At 40.9% G+C, this 16,700-nt stretch overlaps 1 protein-coding gene and 1 long non-coding RNA gene across 4 annotated transcripts in view; one reads left to right on the forward strand and one right to left on the reverse strand.

The window, feature by feature from the left end:
* LOC123588530 overlaps positions 1–15,558 on the forward strand; it is a 46,003-nt gene extending 30,445 nt beyond the window's left edge. The window contains exons 3-4 of the long non-coding RNA XR_006707897.1: positions 6,612–6,734; positions 15,312–15,558. This is a non-coding gene — a long non-coding RNA (uncharacterized LOC123588530). The remainder of the gene's footprint in view (positions 1–6,611; positions 6,735–15,311) is intronic.
* RTTN (rotatin) overlaps positions 1–16,481 on the reverse strand; it is a 163,345-nt gene extending 146,864 nt beyond the window's left edge. For all 3 annotated transcript variants that reach the window (XM_045459641.1, XM_045459640.1, XM_045459642.1), the window contains exons 1-9: positions 16,133–16,481; positions 15,594–15,781; positions 14,367–14,544; positions 12,407–12,496; positions 10,254–10,344; positions 8,989–9,103; positions 7,926–8,076; positions 4,760–4,925; positions 2,174–2,355 (exon numbers count right to left, since the gene is read on the reverse strand). In XM_045459641.1, the coding sequence (XP_045315597.1) occupies positions 2,174–2,355; positions 4,760–4,925; positions 7,926–8,076; positions 8,989–9,103; positions 10,254–10,344; positions 12,407–12,496; positions 14,367–14,544; positions 15,594–15,781; positions 16,133–16,163 (1,192 nt within the window). In that variant the 5' untranslated portion in view covers positions 16,164–16,481. The remainder of the gene's footprint in view (positions 1–2,173; positions 2,356–4,759; positions 4,926–7,925; positions 8,077–8,988; positions 9,104–10,253; positions 10,345–12,406; positions 12,497–14,366; positions 14,545–15,593; positions 15,782–16,132) is intronic.
* Positions 16,482–16,700: the final 219 nt, after the last annotated feature.

A 16,700-nucleotide genomic window follows, 5' to 3' on the forward strand; every position in this document is an offset into this window, starting at 1 on the left:
ATCTAGATATCATACTGCTCAATCCTCTCATTAGTCACGCCCCAAACTCGTTTAATTTTTTTGGTGACTTCAGAACCATTGAAGGACATGAATAGGAAAGTCAGAATCTACAATCACCATTAACACTTCTGTTCCATTCACAATACTATTTAACCACAACACATCAAGTGTGCTCATAACTAAGAAAGATATTACAAAAGAAAGTAGCAAATCCAACTAAAAATGCCCTTAGATTAAAATGTTTCTAATTCCAAGACCTTCCGTGTTACATGTAATAGGTGACAAAGCACCAGGTGAGGTTTAGAAAATGCATTCTGTTATTCTATTTAGCGCTAGAAGACTCCTGCCTTGTCAGAAGTATTACACCACACCTGAGTTGCCTGGGAAGCTGAGCTTGGACTGGACCAACTAAAGGAATAAATGTCCATGATGGTGTTTGTTGAAGAAACTTCAAAACATGCCACCTGAAATAGGTTCTCAAGCCTATACTGACTTAAAACTCTAAAAAAATTCCAAAAGAAACTGCTGTCGCAATCTCTTTTCTCCACGGAGTATCATAGGAGTTCTACTATTCAAAATCACAAGTGAGGTGAATATTCAATCAAGACTTTCCTGCCCCATATACCAGAGGTCAATTTCCAATGAAAGAAGTAAAACAAACTACCAGATCATAAGGGTCCAGATTAATTGTTTCTTTAGAACAGCTGCAGCAAGTTCTCTTGGAAATCTCTTATGATATTGAATAATTACAAATAACGCAATAATTTATCACAAAAGGGCAAGAGGACATTTAGAAAATTTTATGTACCAAGATATAGCTTTATAATTATCAATGTGACTTTTTACAGCAAATTAAGAAAAGGTTAAATGCAAAATCATTACATCTAAAACTACTCTTCTCAGTCTACCACGCAGACAAACGTGTACACTTTAAGATGCCAAAGTTCCGCTCCTCCTTCATTTCACATTACGAGTACGTGAATTACTGTGTCCTTCTAACTCCTGGAAGCAGTTATTCAGTCTATGGTAAGTTAGGGTATATGGTTTTCCACAGGATAAAAAAATATTTAATGCTTCCCAAATACAGCCCTACATCCTGCTTCCCTCACCACCACCTTCAAGCAGGCAAAAATAAGCCACAGAGCTTAAAGAACCATTCAAACGGGATAGATTTTTTATTGAGCCATTACAAAGCAAAAAAGGCAAATCTTGTTTATCTTGTATTCATATCTCAACAAGGTTATCAACTACAAAAAACGTATAGAGCTACAGAATAAAAAATCATTACTGCTCGCAATATGCTAAGGTCTTAAGAGCGTGGATGTTGGGTTCAAGCCTCTGTTTTAGCTGCTTGCCTTTGGATCGGCTTCTAAACCACTCTAAACCGCAGGTTTCTCATTTGTAAAATAGAGACAAAAGCAGTAACTAGCACTTATGGAAAGATAAAATGGCTGTGAGAGGAGCACGTGCGGTGATTGCACGCGAGGCCGAACATGATAGCTGAGCGAGGCAGGAAGTCCCACGGGAACCACTGTCAGGACCAGACTCTGTGGGACAGCAGCCACGCTGTTACCGTTCTCATCAACCTTTACTAGAATTACAACTACGTTACAATGCATACTTCAGTACATCTTTGCAAATCTACCCAGCACATTTGAGAGAAAAAGCAACTCCAGAATGTTTGGGGGCTCTGGGGTGTGGGTTTTTTAGAAAAAGAAATGACTACAAAGGTAAGAATCTACTCTGGGGGTTATTTCTATTTTTCACATGTTTCACGGCTTACTACGAACTGAGTGGGAAGACTGAATAACTGAGAGCAACTCAAAAAGTTTCCAAAGGGCAAAAGCCGAAGATCTTTTTGTCCTGATCTATTCATGCCCGCCCCCTTCTCTAACTGAACCCAGCCACACTGTCCTTTCAGTGCTTACGTTCAGCCATACAGAGGTGGAAGCCTGGGCAATGAAAAGCCACGAATGGAAGGGCATCCACATTTACTTAGAAGACAATAAAGGCCTTACGAAGTTCTTAAGGATTTGTGTCCCAAAAGATACGTAAATACAAGTTCTAAAGGTCCCAACACAGAAGATGAAAGGAAGAAAACTAAGAGTCCCAGAAAACGGACAAAACAAACACCAATCACACAAAAAGAACTGTGGCTTTGAAAACAACTAACCTGTTCTTAAGAGAGGAACTGCTGATTCCAGAACAGAGACACAGAACTGGGGAAGACTGAGCTGGAGGAACTGTAGCTCCAGCGCATCTTCGGTCTCCAGCTCCGGCAGGTCTAAGTGCACCACGTCCACAGGTGAAGGCACAGATACCCTGGAGTTTACAGGAGCATGACTCCCGCTCCCACTGGAAAGGAAACAAACGGCAATCCTTGAGTATGGAAACGGCCACAAAGAGTTGTACCGCCTATCTGCTGTCTGGCACATTAAAAGCCCCACGCTGGACACAACCATACTGCCTCCCGCAACAACTGTGCTCAGATCTGTGAAACCTTGACAAATTTATGAGACTAAACTCCATAAAGATGGCTCAAATCGTAAACGAAACCAAAAACGCATTTATATATATTGCTTTTCAAAAGGGATGGTCTCAGAATTCCTGTAGTAGCAGTCAACACAAGCACTAAGAACCTGTTCATTTCTACAGAAGAGCAAGCCAATTCAGAGCAAAGTTCTTCTGTAATCAACTTATAGAGGCAAAACTGAATCATTTACATAGTTTCCTAGATTTTCTGTGATTTTCACCAAATGTTCTAAGTGAGCCAATGTTCACAACCGAAGAATGCTAGAAAATGCCAGAAAAATATGAGCAGAAATGAATGACTTCATTTAGTGCACTCAACATCACGTAATGATTTTGAAAATGTACCAAAGAGCAGAACATCCCACCTTTCTTGGCTTTCTTCATTAAAAATTCCTACCTTAGATGTAAAGTGGTGGCGTGGGGATAAAGTGCTATAGAAAGGCCTGAACCTCACAATTACCAAGGACCTCAAATTTTTGACTTTTAATGTTATCCACAATCGAAGCTGAACCACAGATACACTAATGCTGTTGAGCACGTAAAACTCCCAAAATCTATGTTTTGCCATTTGTTCAATTTCAACATCCCAAAATACGAAAATGAGGTGGGCTTCTCTCTAAGTCTCAAAGGCCCCTTGAGGAAGGTGTTCACTCAGGAGCGAAAATTGAGAAGCATTAGATATAGCACACTAGATACAGCTTAGAGAATGAGGCAGACAGGCTCTGGAGGAGTAACGAGAAAAGCCGTGCCTGACCAACACCAGCTCCTACGGAAGGGTCAGGAGCACAGGCTCTCAGATCATACTGTCTACACCCCTGCCCTCTCACCAACTGTATGAGCTGGGGTAAGGCTCCCTGCACCTCCGAACCAGGCTTTCCTGTACAAGGATGATGATACCAATGCTATCATAGGACCGGGAGGACAACGGAAGGCCATGAAGCACGTACGGCACTCGGCGTAACACCAAGCACGCAGCCAACATCCGTCAGTGTCAGCTGGTGGCAGCAGCATCGTGAGAAAATAATGACGCCAACAGACAAACGTTCATCTCACTGAGCATTTATTAGAACGACACCAAAGAGACTAACATGTTTGTAAGATGCTTGTGGCATAAGAATGAGCTAACACACAAACACCACACCAGCCCCTTTAAGCAAAGCTGATGTGTAGAAATCTGTATTTACACAAATGAGTAAAATACCATAAATTGTGCACTTTAAAGGAACTTTCCTTTATAGTCTCCAATCATTCCCTTTAATAGTAAATACTGATACACCCAAATTATGATTAGAGGGGCACCTGGGTGGCTCAGACAGTTAAATGCCCAACCCTTGGTTCCTGCTCAGGTCATGATCTTGTGGTTCATGAGTTCGAGCCCCACGTCAGGCTCCGTGCTGATGGTGTGGAACCTGCTTGGGATATTCTCTGTCTCTCCCTCTCTCTCTGCCCCTCCCCTGCTCACTCTTCTTGCTCTCAAAATAAGTAAATAAGCTTTCAAAAATCTTTTAAAACTTACGGTTAGAGTCACAAATATGGGTTTAAAATACTATCAAAGAGGCACCTGGGTGGCTCAGTCAGTTAAGCGTCCGACTCTTGATTCTGGCTCAGGTCTGAATCAGACACAAGGGACTGAGCCCCATGATGGGCTCTGCTCTGAGCATGAAGCTTGTTTTACATTCTCCCTCTCTCCTTCTCCCGCCTCCCCCTCCCTCTCCCTCTCACACACGTGCGCCCTCTCTCTCAAAATAAATAAAACATTTAAAAAAATTAAATCTTACCAAAATGTACCTATCATTTAAAGCTATGCTTTTAAACTAGATCACATTTCATCTACGGCTAATAAAAACAATTAAATGGGCCAGAATCCTCATTCTTTTTCTAATGAAATAGAAAGGAAGAGAAAATATAGCTCACTATGTAGCATATGGCATCAAAGTACTATTTTGTGAACATCTTGTTTTGGCAGGGACACACACACAGACATACACACAGGGAAACATACACACATGCACATACATACAGAGCATACGTCTGTGTACTGAGTATTGAGTTACATGTAATATTATTTCATACCACGGGTCATGGTCAAAAAAGTATGAAAACCACTGGTTTAACACAAGGCCAATACCTGTGGTAATTTTCCAAGAGAGGAGACAGAGAAAAACGTTAATCTCCCTCTCAAAGTAAAATACACACACACAAATTAACTGGGCTTTTCCACAGTCACCTGGAAGACACTGCGTCCCAATCCTGACCGTCTCCCCTGGGTCGCTGGCCTGTGCGTCCAACCACAGAAGGCCGGGGGCTACTGCTTCCTGGAGAAGGATTCTGGGAATGATGAATAACTCTAGCTTCATGACAATAAGACAAAGAAGAATTTTGGGAAACTGTATCTGAGAGGAAAAAAGAAAAAAATTACCCCTCAGTAGAGACAAATTATGATTATGAATAATTTACATCATTCTTTCAAAAAACAATAACAAAGTTAAAACAGTAGAAATGCTTCTCTTGGGGTAAAAGTAAAGGTCAACCTTTTCTGCAAGTATTCACTTAGCATTTGCATCTAACATTAGGTGTACCTCTAACTGGCCTGATTACATGCAGCCTTCTAGCCGGCATTACTGACTTGGAACATTTGGGACCACCAAGGCAAAACAGCAGATTAGGCACATCCCTGCTCATAACTCCACAAGAAACCCTACCTCAAACCACATGCAAAAATTAGCTCAAAATGGATCAACAACCTAAATATGAGAGTTAAAATTATAAAGCTCTTAGCGGAAAATATAGAGGTAAATCTTCATGATCTTGGATTTGGCAATGGATCTTTAGATCTGAAACCAAAGTACAACCAAAGAAAATACAGATAAATCGGACTTCATCAAAATCAAAGGACATTACCAAGAAACTGACAACTTACAGACTGGGAAAAAGTATTTGCAAATCATATATCTAAAAAGGATTTAGTAACCAGGATATATAAAGAGCTTCTAAAACAACAATAAAAAAAAACAAAAAAAAAACACCCAATTTAAAAATGGACAAAGAACTTTAAAAGACATTTCTCCAAAGAAGATATACAAATGGCCGATAAGCGCGTAAAAAGTCACTAGGAAAATCCCTAGTCATTAGTCAGGAGTCTTTACCAGAACCACAGTGAAATACCAGTTCATATCTACTAGGAGGACCAGGATTTTAAAAAGGGAAAATAACTGAGTGTTAGCAACATATAGAGAAACTGGAAGCCTCACAGGTTATGGTGGGGATAGAAAATGGGGCAGCTATTGGGGAAAACAGTTTGGTGGCTCCTCAGAGAGCTAAAGGTGAAATTAACATATGACCCAGCAATTCCCCTCTTGGGTATATACCCGACAGAACTGAAAACAGGGGTTCAAAGAGATATGCCTATGTTCACGGACACATTATTCACAACAGCCAAAACATGAGGACAACTCCCGGGTCTAGCAACAGATAAATGTATAAACAAATGTGGTGTATACAGAAAAAGGAGTGAAATTCTGACACAGCTACAATACAGAAGAACCTTGGAAGCATCATGCTAAGTGAAATAAACCAGACCCAAAAAGACAAATATTGTATGATTCCACTTGTATGAGATACCATGAACAGACAAATTTAGAAACAGAATGTAGAGAGGTTACCAGGGGCTGCAGAGGGAAGGGGACACGGGAATAGGGCTAAATGGCCACAGATCTTCTATTTAGGGTGATGAAAAACATTTGAGAACAGAAAATGGTGATGGGTGCATAAGAGTGTGAATGTAATAATGCCAACAAAATTGCACATTTTAAAATGGTTATAATGGCTCGTGCTACATATTTTACCATAATTTTTTAAAGGAATTAAGTAAAATAAAGGCATTTTCAGAAGGAGGAAAAAAAGCTCTCCGAGAGCTTCTCACCGCACTTCAAAGAAAATATGAAATCCTTACCAAGATCTACAAGTCCCAATACAGTCGGCCCCTAGCTACCTCTGTTCTCACTTCATTTCCCTCTCTGCTCCCCACTCCCCATTTACTACATTCCAGTCACATGTCTGCCTTTTTTCTGTTCCTCTAGAATATCACCTCCCAAGGCCTCCGACCTTCCAGGAATACAGTTCCTGCAGCTCTTCAAGTGGATGGTTCCTTCTCGCCCCTCAGGTCACCTCCTCTGAGGGCCTTCCCCACCCATCATATCCAGGTAAGCCTCGTTTCCCCTGTCATTTTCAGTCACATCACCCTGCCTGTTTCCTATGAGCACTTCTGATCTGAAACAAACTTGTTTGCTTGTTTATTACCTGTCCCCAACCTTCTCAAGGATGAGCTCAGAAGGGTGGGAACCTTATCTGTTTTGTTCAGTGTTATACCCCCTAGAGACTAGAATATCAATCAGCATATAGTTGGTGATAAATAAAATTTAATACATGAGTAAATCTTCAAAGATAATACTTTTATCAATATTATAACTCTTATTCTGATGAACTACGGGGTATCCACAAGCTCTCTGCTATCAGTCATTTGCAAAATGCTGTATCTCAAGAACTTTACTGAGGAACCCTATACCCTCTGAGACCTATAATAAAGCTAATGTATAGCATAAGTATTCAAGTAGCATAGGATCAGCGAAACTCTGAACAGAATTGGGATTAACTGTCAAGCATGATGACAAATCACTGTAATTTAATATTCAACTTTCAATGCATATGGCATAAGTGCACAGAACTTCTAAGCTGTAAATACTGCCGACAAAGCCGGCCGAGTGCTCTAGTTGGCCATTAGGTGGTGCTTTTTCCCTTAAAAGTCTGGCACTGCTATCATATTGTAAATACTCTAACTACATCACAAGCCGCATAAAAAGTTTTCATAAAATACAAATCAGGAGCACCTGGATGGCTCAGTTGGTACAGGATGCAACTTTTTGATCTCGAGGTTGTGAGTTCAAGCCCTATGTTGGGTGGAGAGGTTACTTAAAAATAAATAAACAAACATAAAATATACCCAAAAGTTAAAAAAATATATTTACTAAAAAAATACAAATCGTTATTTTTTTAAACCAATCTATTAATACAACAAGTAACTTCCAAAACGCCCAAGGTCCCACATAAATAGTTGAACTCAGAATTCTAACCCCTGGCTCCCAACATCAGTATATGCCTAAGAGAAAAGAAAAAAAATCTTGCAAATGGTTCTTATCAAAAAAAAAAAAAAAAAAAAAAAAAAAAGACAGGCTCATGAGTGGTTCTGTCACTCACACGATTGGTCTTCAAGTGATCATCTGATTGCATTTAGGAATGAGGAGTTTATGCTGTGAATATTTACACAGAATAACAGAAACTTCTCAGAAGAATCTGCAAATACCACCAGTGAGTAATGAATAGATCAACATAAATACCTTGTTTACTAGAGAAGAAATCTGGATCACGGTGAAAGTTGAGTCTGTTTCTTAAATACACGCACAGCTGCTGCAAACAGGACACGGACTGTGAGGCCAGACGATGCTTTCCGTCTCCTCCAAAGGCCACTTTCAACAGAGATAAAAGGCTCTGAAATATGATGAATGAAATGAATGAAAATGATCAATGAAAGTGGGTGTGGAGTTTAAGTAAGGTTAAATGAACAATCAAAGAAAATAACTTGTAAAATATTTGTAAGACATAAGAAACGGAAATAGGCAAAAATGACTTAGCAATGGGACAAAGCAAGACAATAAAATTTAAAAAGAGTCCGTGTTTGTTACATCTAAAGTGTGTAGGTTGAGTACCTATTCTGGGAGAACATGAATTACTCCCCATTCAGGACGTAAGTTACAAAGTAGTTTTTAAAAATAACAGCAAGCCTTCAGCATCTCAAACAGCTAAATCATCTTGCCACATTTTGGCAGCTAACAGCTTTCCTCTCCTCTGCTGCCTTCTGACAACTGCCATTGTCACACTGTGTCTTCATACTTACCATTCAGGGGCCTCCATTCAGCCCTGTGATTACGGAGCGAGGGTGCTGAGGCATCACTAGCTGCTGCAGATAGGCCACAACCCTAGACCCCACATCCCAAGCTCTACCATATAAACCACAGAATCTATCTGAATTGCTCATTGCCCTATTTCCCCGGCATCCAGCCCTGTGCCTTAGACATCCTACATATTCAAAAAACAATGCTATTCTTAGATGAAGAATGGTTACTGCTGCCCAACCTCAATTTCCAAAGTCTATTCTCCCCTTATGCAACCCATAAAAGGTAAATTCAAGGTGGTCAAACTGGACTTGTGTCAAAAGAGACCACCTCTGATCAGAACTACCACTACCCAAAGAAGAGCACAAGTGGTTTCAGTAACCCAACACTTCATTTTATCAATATAATACTGCACACTCCTTCCCAAGGACTCCTACTTTGCAAAATCTGTTTCATTGTAAAAAAGTTCTCTATTTCAAAATCTACAACAATTACAGAGGATTTGTACCTGAACAATTTTTGGCCTTTGAAGAAAAATTTCAGCAGGAAAATCTTGCATGATAACATCCTTCAATAGTTCACAGGTATTCCAGATTAAAGTGTGGTTACTACTTCTTAAAGAGCTACAAAAAGATAGCATTATTTATTTTTAAAAAGAGCTTATCTGTACCAGATTCCAAGTAACCTAGTAGTGTGATGACTCTACTAACAGTCCTTCAGGTCTCAATTGAGACTTCACTTCCCTGGGCAGCCTTCCTAGATCTACTCCGTAATCAAGAACTCTAGGATAGGTCTTTCTTCCATATGCCTATATTCGGTGCAATAGCAATTGCCTGTTGACTTTCTAACCCCCACTAGAGCCTCCTTGACAACAGGCACTACACAGTATCCACGACGGCATGCCAAGACAATCACAATGCTATAAATGAGATCAATGAAGTCAAAGGGCACAGAATGCAATGAAATTCGCTAAACGAATTAGGAAGTAACACAGAAAAAATAACAGGAAATGTAGAGTTTAATTCTAGAAATTAGATTTATTACTGATCTTCCCCAAGCTAGTGAGTCAAGCTGGGATTCCCCTCCTACCGCAAACAGAGGACACCCCTCACCTTCTCAGACAATATGTGACCCCCTAGGGACATAGCAGAATCCACACGCCCCCTGTCAGCCCAGCTCCAGCCCACCATCCACCACCCAAAGGGGTGTACTAGAAACTGTGTCTCTTCCTGGGGGCCCAACTCAGTCCCCCTGCCCCTTTCCTACGTGTACCCTACCTCTTCAATATGTTATTCCAAGAGAATTTACTGATGCCTTGGGAATGCCAGCATCAAAAAGCATTTAACAGCCTGTAGCTGCTTATCTCATCCTAATTCTAGCACATTGGTCTTTCTACTGCCCACTGAATATACTGTCCACTAAAAAAGACTGCATTTATGCTTAATTTTTTCCATTTTTATTAACCAAGGGCATAAGCTTTGGCCAATCAATCTGGTCAATAAGAGATGACTCATATGTCACCAGGAAGTATACATGACTCCAATCACGAAACAAACAAACAAACAAAAAAAAACAACTAGATGTGTAGCCTGATAACAGCAAATAGGAATTTTCTAAATTGCTCTTTGAAACAGTGAAAATCATTCATATACTCCCAGTACTGCCTTTCACAGACACTTAGTATCTTCTTTCCTGGTGAAAATGTATGATAATAACAACTAGATGTAAGGGCTATCAATGAACCAAAATGCCTGACAATGCCAGGCACCGTACCTTTCATTAGAGGAGAGAACATGTCTATCTGTTGTAGTCAGGGGGAGCCAGGGAAATGTAGAAAACTTCAAACACTTCACAGTCTGATTTACTGTTAATGGAACAGCAAAATTTAAGGGATCAAAGACAAGTTGATAGACTCCCAATGTTAAGAGCAAGGCTTTACCCTTAAAACAAGTCTTCAAAGTTACATCTTACAGTAACCTAAAATATACTAAACAAGGTCAGCTGCAAATTTGTTCCCTAACAGGATAAATAACAGAGCTGTTTTCATATTGTACACAAAACTGTTATTAGAAGAGCATTAAATACAAACCAATACTGAATGACATTTAGAACTTGAATTACATTTTCTATTGTACCCTGTGGCTAACCAAAACACAGAGCTTAAATTTAACATGAAAGGAACTGGCATTTGGAGGCCTTTAATTGTAGAACTTAAAAATGAAATAGACATAATCATATAGTATATTTAAAAATTAGGCATGTTCAAATATCCTTCATGGTGTTAGATGTTTAAGCCTCTTTGAAGACGACTTAAAGACCGTAAGGTTGAAGATCAAATATCAGCACTCAAACCAGATTAAAAGAAATCTGAGAAACCAACACAATTTTAAACTACCCCATTCAAATTATGTTTTAAATAAATCTTATATTGTACAAATTAAGGTGGCAAAGCTGAGAAACAGTATGCAGTATCTACAGAAACCCTTCCAAGTGGCAAACAGTCTTTCCGCCAAATGCTCTGAAAAGAGCACGGAATCACTGAATTTAGATAACAGTATTATTAAATTCCCAAATATAGCACAGTTGCTTCTTTCAAAAGTGCCAACACACAAGCAGGGTTTACTTTTTCACAGAAAAGTAAGAGGGGGGTGGAGGGAAGGACAGACCTCTACTGCACACAAAAAAATGGATCCAAAATAAGCCCCTGTCATTAACCCACAAACTGCAACTCACATAGCATTTTACCATCTCAATGGTCCCTAACGTTTTTAGCAGCTGCACTCGAGGTCCCACCTTCTCAGCCCTGGACACACTCTCTCCCTTCAGATGTCTCTCCCCGTCACTCAGTGAAGCCTCTAAATCACAAACACAAAGAAACTACCATCTCAAAACCAAAGCTCCCCCACAAGCCTAACAAAACTTTCACAGAAAGAAAAGGTAAAGTATTTTAACAGCTAAACAAGTTTTCAGTTCTTTCTTATGCTGTTATTCAAGCAGAGTTTCTATGAAAGGCTTTTAATAACAGACGGCTTCCAAACTGAGTTAAATGAAATACTTGACATGAATAGATACACCCTTGGACACAACGTTTTCTCTTCAACTATGCAGGCAATAAAATGTCAGGTACGTGCTCACTTAATTATTCCCTAAGTGCATCAACTGGAACAACGGTTTTATCCTTTCCAAGCCTCAGTGCCTTCATCATTAAAATGGGGATATTAACATAATCAATTTCACCGGGACTTGCTGAAGATTCATTCGTTCACTCAAAGAATATACACTGAGCACCTACTATGCTTTTGGCATAGTTTTGCACACTGGGGATAAGCAATGTTCAAAGCTATCATTAAGCTTATAACAAGGAAGACAAAGAAGAGGTAAATTAGTATGTGATTTCAGACGATCTTTGTTAGAAAACTAAACATAGGTAGAAAGTGATCACTTGGGTCCTCAGGAAGGCCTCTCTGAGAAGGCGACACGTGAGCAGAGACCCAGCCAGACATCTAAAGACCTGGATGAGATTCCAGGGAGAGAGAGACTCTAAATCAGAGCTCTTCTTCTATCAGCTGGTCGCTGGGATAAAGACAAATGAAGAAACCAAAATGATCCTGAGTCTTTGGCTTGAGTAACTGGATGAACAGTGCCACTTGGTGAGCTGGAGAATAAACAGGACGCATACACAGCGTGCGGCACAGTTCCCAACAAAGAATTCGTGTTCAGTAAGCACTGAGTATTTCTGCCACCATCACCACCCACCTAAATACAGCTGCTCAAACGCAGTTAGAATAATGTAAAATTTCACCACTTAGACACTACATCCTAATTTGAGGAAACTGAAACATTCAAGCTTGACCACAACATTAGGAAAAGTACATTAATTTCTGATTTACCAGGTCAACAGGATCTATCCCTCTACATATACACACCCATTGGTCGTGGAGACACTTCCGTCTGCTGGAAATTACTTTTGTCTTGAGGAAAATATCCTATTAAGATTTCAGGTTGTTGTGGCAATTCTGATAAAAAAAAATATATATTACTGTATTATTGATTCCTTATTTGCTAAAAGCGAAACTTACTCTTTTCAAATATTAGTGTTTTCTCTTAAGTTTTTTAATCATTTTAAAAACTGGGAAAATAACAGGGTTTTTTTTTTTCCTCTGAATAGTCTTCCTATAGAGGAAAAAAATGTAAATGTTGAGTCAGTTTTGAATTGAGGGGAGGGTGTTCCCCTCTTTTGTGGTTCAGCAAATACTACTCGTTAGATGAAAACATGCACAATGTACATAAAGAATCTGTTACAAAGTATTTATTCAAGGGCTCATCTCTGCTTCTTAGTCCATCCCCCTCCTCTCTCTTCCTCCAATTATGTAGTTCCTGACCACTTCAACTTTCATTAATATCTTTAAAGAAAAAGTCGTCGGGGCGCCTGGGTGGCGCAGTCGGTTGAGCGTCCGACTTCAGCCAGGTCACGATCTCGCAGTCCGTGAGTTCGAGCCCCGCGTCAGGCTCTGGGCTGATGGCTCAGAGCCTGGAGCCTGTTTCCGATTCTGTGTCTCCCTCTCTCTCTGCCCCTCCCCCATTCATGCTCTGTCTCTCTCTGTCCCAAAAAAAATAAAAAACAAACATTGAAAAAAAAAAAATTTTAAAGAAAAAGTCGTCAAAAATAAAGGAGTCAAGCACTCATTCAACATCTTTGACGATCAATCCTCTGTCACATGTGATTGCACATGCAGCAATACAGTTGTAATGAGAATGGAATAATGAAAAGACTAAAACTAATTTTGTAATTGTGCTTGAAGTTTTCATGCCAGTATTTCCTAATCTTAATACAGATAACAAAAAATTAGCCCTAGACCATACATCTGATCTCCCCTGCGGGGAACTAGGTTGAAAATACATGGTTTAAGATTCTACTTTATTGGTTTTGGCTTAGGCAGAAATTTTCACTGTTAAAAATCGCAACCACACAAGAACCCAGTAAACGGAGGCTCCTATTATTTTCTCGTTAACAGCAGCACCGACGATCTCAGCAGTAGCGACACAGCACAGATACAGAGAAAAATATGATCTAACAGATTAAGCAAGCAAAAACACATTTTTAATACTTTTACTACTCAATCACATAAATCTCAGAAGCATTTTTTTTTCCTTCAAATCAATTTAACTGCTTTCCAGGTACAAGGCACTCTACTGGGAATTAAATCACAAGAGCAACCAACAATTCTGTGCTTAGTACATGCCAGGCCCTATGCCGAGCACTTGACAGCACTGTCTCATTTAATCCTCATGACAATTTGATATGGTACTCTTTCTTATTGTCCCAATTTTTGGATGAGAAAACTAAAACCTAGCGGGATTAAGTACTATAGCCAAGGTCACAAAACTACTGGAATAAGTGGGACTTACATTCATGTCTGTCTGACTCTGATTTTAACAGTGTACTATGTATAGCTCATTTTAACTGGAGACCCCATAACAAAACCATGAGCTAGGACAGATATCATCCTACCCCTATGTGAGGAACACAGTCCAAGAATGCAAGTATAAAACATTCAGAACAATGTCTGGCACATGGTAATGAGGGCTCAGCGAAAACATTGTTATTGTTGAAGAAATAATGTCAGTCCCACACACAAAAAAAAAATCACTGGCAAGTTTTAGGCCCCTTGACCAAAATAAGCAATAAATACAAATGCATTCTCCTCTGAATAACAGCAGAGGAGGGGAAAAGGTCAAACTCATGTAAATTAATGCAATAAAAATAAGTTGAGGAGGGAAGGGTTGTTTTTTTTTAACCTAAGATCCCTTTCCTTAGAATTTACCACAAGAACCAATATATTGCTATTTTAGCAGAATGCATCCAGATTGATTCCAAAGAGTTACCAGTTTGTTTGGTTTGGTAAGATGCAGAGTATAGGGCAGGATCATCTGAAGGAAGAATAAAAAGTCCGTCCAGGATGCCATCAATTTCACCCTGTAGATTCGGCTCCACATTAGAACGAAGTTTAGATAAGAATTCAACTGCACCAAGGTCAACCAAATGCTTGACTGCTGGGGGATACTGAAATAAGAAGAATCACATATGTCAAAACTTCTACACTTTATCTGACAGCAACTAAACCAGGAAATTATTTTTAGTATGCTAGATGTTCCTTTTGCAAAAAATAAACCTTGCATTGATGTACCCAAAAGTAAAGAACTTCCATGAGTAGGACACAGATTTATAGAGACATACGTAAACCATGCGATGACACTTACCAAAGAAAAGCCCAGACACTGATCACTAGAAATGCACACTGCCAACTCCTACTTTTATTTATTAAATGGATTACCTCTCTCAACTGACTCCCACCCCATCCTCTCCTACCTCCAACCATCAAAAGATGCCAAAGTAATAATGTCCTATGACTGCACACTGACTTACAGTTTCAAAAGGTTAGACTTGCCCTTTGACATCTGACCCTGACAACTGCTCTCAAGACAGGCTGAGGGGCGCCTGGGTGGTTCAGTCAGTTAAGTGTCCGACTTCGGCCTTCGGCTCAAGTCATGATCTCATGGTCTGTGAGTTTGAGCCCCAGTCGGGCTCTGTGCTGACAGCTCACAGCCTGGCGCCTGCTTCGCATTCTGTGTCTCCCTCTCCGTCTGCCCCTCCCCAACCTGCGCTGTCCCTTTGTCTCAAAAATAAGCAAACACTAAAAAAAGTAGTTTTCAAAAAAAGACAGGCTGAGGAACATAAAATCTGAAAATCAGATATGGAAAACGCAATTTCAGATACTTGAGGTATTCATTAACCATGGTAACATTAACTTTAAACATACTCTCTTTCAGACACATCTAATCTTTAACATGTAAATAACAGAACACAAGGAAAACCAGAATAACAAATGGCAACTTCCAAAGATGATTCCAAAATTCAGAACACACCAGAACCCAGAAGTTCTATTATTCCGGAGCACAACAGATACAATGTGAGACTCAACATTACACATAAAAGGAAGCTGAGCGTGATACACCCAGACGACCATCTCTGGTTGTTCCAAAAATAAAAAATAAAAATGCTACAAATTAAGCAACACTCACTCGTCTGATTTTATTTCAAAATGATCCTACCTTAACCAATCTGCTCAACAGGCTGAGAACCTCTTCTTTCATTGGAACAGACGGGAAATTGAACCATTCCAGCAAACGTTGAAAAAGCAGCCTCTCCTGAACTAGATCTTCACAGCAGAGTAAGTTGTGCTCAACCTTGCAGAGGATATTCTTGAGAGCGCGTTCCCTGATCTCGGCCAGCTGATGACCTGTCAAAGGACAGCACAAAGCTATTTCCCAGCTCCGAAGAGACGTCCCCCCCCGCCCCGGAATTCACCCTAAAACTTAGTTGATGCTGGGGGCGGGGGCAGGGTCAAGAAGGAAATAAACCAGTTTTTTTGTTTTCGTTTTGTTTTTAACAGGCGGGCCTCGGGTGCCCTCGGGACGCGAATCGCTGGGTTTACTCAGTCCGAGATGGATCCCCGGGGGCTGCCCTGGCGAGGCCAGGACGAAAGGGAGCCGTCTCAGGGTGGCCCGGCCTCCAAAACGTCACACAACCAGCCTTAGCAAGTGGCCACGACAGGACGGCGACGTGGGCGATGGGCAACTCAGACTGTTACCGAGTTTCCTGATGAGCCCCGTCAAGACCATCTCGTCCCGCTCAATCAGCCGCCGCCGGAGAATTAAACTGCCGCGCCACAACGTCCGTGTACAATTAATGTCCCCATGGAAACCCGGCCGGTCGGGCTGCGGGTTCCACAAGGCCGGAGACAACCACGGGACAAATAGGAAGCATCCAGGGAGCTGCTGCCGGGCCCCGCGCCTCCACAGAAGCTTAAAGTCTCTCTGTAATTACTACTACGCGGCTCCTAGACAGCAGTCTCTGTCGTAAGAACCGGAAAGAATGAGGAGACAAGCAGGGAGTAGAACCAGCCTTGGCCGCCGTGCACGTCGGGAGTTGTGGTCTTCGCCCCTTTGTGCTCCCCTCCCGGAATTCCGGACCCGCCGCTGCACCCACCCGCCGAGGGTTCCGGCGTCCCAGCGCGGGCTCCGGCGCGGGAGGCACGGGTCTGGCAAAGCCCAACCAGGCCCTGCAAACTCGCCCTGGCTCTGCCAACCTGAATTCTTGGCTCCCGGAGTCTTACAATTTACAATACAGAGTTTGGATTCCCGCACGTCCACCAACGC

Source organism: Leopardus geoffroyi, chromosome D3 (genome assembly GCF_018350155.1).
Source record: "Leopardus geoffroyi isolate Oge1 chromosome D3, O.geoffroyi_Oge1_pat1.0, whole genome shotgun sequence".
NCBI classification, from domain to species: domain Eukaryota; kingdom Metazoa; phylum Chordata; class Mammalia; order Carnivora; family Felidae; genus Leopardus; species Leopardus geoffroyi.